The sequence below is a fragment of the Octopus sinensis genome, linkage group LG29, assembly GCF_006345805.1.
Source record: "Octopus sinensis linkage group LG29, ASM634580v1, whole genome shotgun sequence".
Lineage (NCBI taxonomy): Eukaryota > Metazoa > Mollusca > Cephalopoda > Octopoda > Octopodidae > Octopus > Octopus sinensis.
This window is the reverse complement of record NC_043025.1, coordinates 8,764,363-8,769,362: the sequence shown is the minus strand read 5'-3', so window position 1 is coordinate 8,769,362 and position 5,000 is coordinate 8,764,363. Positions and strand designations below refer to the sequence as shown.

General features: G+C 39.9%; 1 protein-coding gene across 1 annotated transcript in view; it reads left to right on the top strand.

Moving 5' to 3' along the window:
- Nucleotides 1-3,643: 3,643 nt before the first annotated feature.
- The window catches only part of LOC115226011 (glycoprotein 3-alpha-L-fucosyltransferase A-like), a 6,354-nt gene continuing 4,997 nt past the window's right edge, over nt 3,644-5,000 (top strand). The window contains exons 1-2 of the mRNA XM_036514799.1: nt 3,644-3,922; nt 3,978-4,381. Of these exons, the coding sequence (XP_036370692.1) occupies nt 3,644-3,922; nt 3,978-4,381 (683 nt within the window). The remainder of the gene's footprint in view (nt 3,923-3,977; nt 4,382-5,000) is intronic.

The following is a 5,000-nucleotide window of genomic DNA, read 5'->3' as shown; positions in this document are numbered from 1 at the left end:
CCAGGTAACTTTAACCCTTTCGTCACTAACCCGGCTGAAACCGGCTCTGGCTCTTGAGTACAAATGTCTTTGTTTTCATATGTTTTGAATTAAAATCTTCCACTAAACCTTAGTCACAATTTATGTTCCTAACACTAGCTTAAGGATAAGAAAGTTATTTTACTAAATTCTTTGTTATATTTAAAGTAATTGAAAGAAACACAGAACATCTCAACAGAAATATGGTAACAAAAGGGTTAAAGTCACCATGATATTTTTAACCCTTTTGATACCAACTTGGCTGAAAGCATCTCTGGCTTTGTTGTAAAAATAAGTCCTGAATTAAAATCTTCCACTAAACCTTAGTCACAATTTATGTTCCTAACACTAGCTGAATGATAACTAAGTTATTTTACTAAATTCTTTGTTATATTTAAAATTAATTGAACAAAACACAGAACATCTCAACAGAAATATGGTAACAAAAGGGTTAAAGTCACCATGATATTTTTAACCCTTCTGATACCAACTTGGCTGAAAGCATCTCTGGCTTTGTTGTAAAAATAAGTCCTGAATTAAAATCTTCCACTAAACCTTAGTCACAATTTATGTTCCTAACACTAGCTGAATGATAACTAAGTTATTTTACTAAATTCTTTGTTATATTTAAAATTAATTGAACAAAACACAGAACATCTCAACAGAAATATGGTAACAAAAGGGTTAAACAGTCACACACATTCATAATGCAAAATACACACCCACATACATACATTACAATATACACACACACACAGGTATTTAGATAAACCAGTGCACACACACACACATACATAAGCACGACAGTATAATTACACACGGAGACATTTAAACTAAAGCTATGCACATATACATCATCATCATCATCTTCATCATCGTTTAATATCCGTTTTCCGTGCTAGCACGGGTTGGACAGTTCGACCGGGGTCTGGGAAGCCAGGAGGCTGCACCAGGCTCTGGTCTGATCTGGCAGTGTTTATACAGTTGGATGCCCTTCCTAACGCCAACCACTCCATGGGTGTAGTGGGTGCTTTTTACGTACCACCAACACGGAAGCCAGTCAACGGCCACGTACGGATGGTGCATTTTAGGTGCCAGGGGAGGCTGGCAATGGTCACGATCGGTTGGTGCTTTTTCTATAGTTTGTAAGATATTTGGGTTTTTTTTTCAATTTCTGCAATTTCAACCAATCAATGACGTCTATTGAGGTAAAAGCATTCTGTGCCATATGAATATGTCCCTCGTTTAAGAAACAGATTGGGTTTATTTATATTTGTGAAGAAAAAAAGATACCCTTCCCCCTAACCTAAATCAGATTGAAATGCAATAGATCGATACTAGGGTCATAATTATGGGTGACAATTTCATATGACACCGCTAGAAAAAACTGCCATTCAAACCAAAAAGATCCCCTAACCCTAACCCAGATTGAAATGCAATAGATCGATTCTAAGGTCATAATTATGGATGACATAATTAGCGGTGTCATATGTAATTGTCACCCATAATTATGACCCTAGAATCGATCTATTGCATTTCAATCTGTTTTAGGGTTAGGGTTAGGGGATCTTTTTGGTTTGAATGGCAGTTTTTTCTAGCGGTGTCATATGAAATTGTCACCCATAATTATGACCCTAGTATCGATCTATTGCATTTCAATCTGTTTTAGGGTTACAGTTAGGGTTAGGGTTAGGGGTAGGGGGAAGAGTATCTTTTTTTTCTTCACAAATGTAAATAAACCGAATCTGTTTCTTAAACGAGGCACATATTCATACGGCACAGAATGTTTTTTTACCTCAATAGACGTCATTGATTGGTTGAAATTGCTGAAATTGAAGAAGAAAAAAACAACAAATATCTTACAAACCATAGAATTTTCTCAATAAAGCCAAGAGAAAAAAAATGTTTTATAAACACATTCTGCCAGTATACGAAGTTTAAAAGTGTCTAGTTACGTAGAAATTATGTTAAAACTGCCGTTCAAACCGAAAAGATCCCTAACTAACCCTAACCCTACATGTGGACGTAGGCGCGATCGATGCCCGCCTTTGCCCGCCTTTGCCCGCCTTCGCCCGCAGAGGAGGAGGAGGAGGAGGAGAAGACGGTGAAGGAGAAGAAGGAGAAGAGGGGGAAGAAGAAGGAGGAGGAGAACCAGAACGAGAGGGTATGAAGGAGGAGGAGGAGGAGGAGGAGGGGAAGAAGAAGGTGAAGGAGAAGAAGGAGGAGGAGGAGGAGAAGAAGAAGGAGGAGGAAGAGGAGAAGGAGAAGAAGAAGAAAAGAAGAAGGAGGAGGAGAAGAAGAACGAGCAGGAGGGGGAGGAGGAGAAGAAGAAGAAGAAGGAGAAGGAGGAGAAGAAGAAGAAGGAGGAGGGGGAGGAGAAGAAGAAGAAGGAGAAGAAGAAGAAGAAGAAGAAGAAGAAGGGGAGGAAGAAGAAGACAAAACCCTCATTATTAGTGCCCCCTCTTTCATGAACTAGCTCCCTTATCTTCCCCGTCATTCCATCTTACCACTCCCCACAACCCTATTGACCCCCCACTACTTGCTCTCCACATTTAATCATTCTACTTTTGAACCTCATTGTACTGTGGTCCGAAATGTAAGATATTTCCTACCTGATAATGGAGGATCGTCTCATCCACTGTTGATTGCGTCCTTTACAGTCTGCATATTGTGACATCTACTAGCATCATGATGGACCTCGAAGCCCCTAAAGACAGCTGCTGGACTTACAACACCTTATTTCCTCTCCTTTAATTTTCTCTGCCTTTGTATTCTGTGTAAACTGGATCTCTATATTAATATATATTTCTTTACTACCCACAAAGGGCTAAACATAGTGGGGACAAACAAAGGGATTAAGTCGATTATATCGACCCAGTACGAAACTGCTACTTTATTATCGACCCCAAGAGGATGAAAGGCAAAGTCGACCTCGGCAGAATTTGAACTCAGAACGCAATGACAGACAAAATACCGCAAAGCATTTCGCCCAGCGTGCTAACGTTTCTTATTTCTTTACTACCCACAAAGGGTTAAACATTGAGGGGACAAACAAGGACAGACAAACAGATTAAGTCACTTATATCGACCCATTACGAAATTGGTACTTCATTATCGATCCCGAGAGGATGAAAGGTAAAGTCGACTTCGGCGGAATTTGAACTCAGAACGTAGCGACAGACGGAATCTCTGGATTAATATATCTGAACTTTAATATTCAGCACCTGAAAGCCTTTACTCTTTATTTTCTCTCATGTATACATGTATACATATATATACATATATACACGTATACATATTTTGTATTATTCTATCCAACCTGTTTCACATAGTTGTTGCGCTCTCTCTTTCTTTCTGCCTCCCACTCCGTCTCTCTCTCACAATCAACAAATGCTACCTACTACATAAACAGGTAATTCACAATATTTACAACACTCAAAAGGCAATGAGAACCTGCAGGCGAAAATATTTTGTATTTCTCTTTTTCGTAACAATAATCGCATTCATTTATTACTTCTATTTTTGTAAATTCAAACAAAATGTTGTCATAGGGATACAGCAACCTGTTTCCTACACAAGCTATTCGTCTCTACTAGTTCCGGGTAAACAATCAGGTAATGATCGAATGAAAGCTCAACTAAGATATACCTTATCGGCAAAGAAAAGACGGGGAAATGATGAACGGAATGTGTCCCCAAATCAGTCAGATGCTGATGAAAATGTCAAGTCAAAACCGATTCGACGAAAGTTTAAAACATTATTAATACACAATTTAAAGTATCTGCGACCATTGAAAGAAAATCAAGGGACTTTCTTGGCACAGAACTGCCCAGTCAATGAATGCCTGGTTACATATGACAAAACAAAGCGTGACAGCGTGGATGCTATTTTCTTTTATGAGACAGTAGGAATATCCGAGAAACCAAAGAACTCAAATCAGATATGGATATACATGACAGGAGTCTCCTAATTTCAACCCGTCAGTTAGACACTTGGGGAACAGAATCAATTGGACGATCACATATCGTCAGGACAGTACGATTGCATATCCCTTCCAGAAATATGAATATTTTATCGATTCAGTAAGGCAGAGAAAACAATACTTAAATTATGCCAAGGGAAAAACAAAGAAGGTTGCTTGGTTCACTTCCAATTGCTGTCCTAGCAATGATCGAAGGGGCTATGCTGAGGAACTTGGAAAATATATCCAGGTGGATATTTATGGTGTTTGTGGTGCAAAAACCTGTACAAAAAATTCGATATGTTTCGAAATGTTAGAAAAAGAATATAAATTTTACTTGGCATTTGAAAATTCCAACTGTAGAGATTATATTACTGAGAAACTCTTGCGCAACGCTTTGCAGTAAGTACTTGGATTTTAAATCTGTATAAGTTTCTTTGTATTTGAATTAATGAGATTAAGTTGTGTTGTGACCCCCTTCGGTCATGAATGACCGTGGGGTTGCTCCTAGAAAGTTACCCTCCGAGGCACAAGTCCAAGCAAGGTTGTTTATGGAAGACCAGCTGTCACCCATGCATACCGGCCTCCCCTCTCCACACCCTTATATGTACATAGGGTAAAGGGTAAAGACCCCCTTCAGTCATAGCTGACCATGGGATTGTACCTAGAGAGTTACCCTCTGAGGCACAAGTCTGGGCAAGGTTGTTTATGGAAGACCAGCAGTCGCCCATGCATACCAGGCTCCCCTCTCCACGCCAACGATGTTACCCAAGGGAAAGGCAAAGGGGCCGATACAGCTTGGCACCAGTGACGTCGCAGCTCATTTATTAACGTTCAAGTGGCTGAGCACTCTACAGACATGTGTACCCTTAATGTAGTTCTCGGGGAGATTCAGCGTGACACAGAGTGTGACAAGGCTAGCCCTTTGAAATACAGGCACAACAGAAACAGGAAGAAAGAGTGAGAGAAAGTTGTGGTGAGAGTACAGCAGGGTTCACCACTACACCCCGTCGGAGCCTCA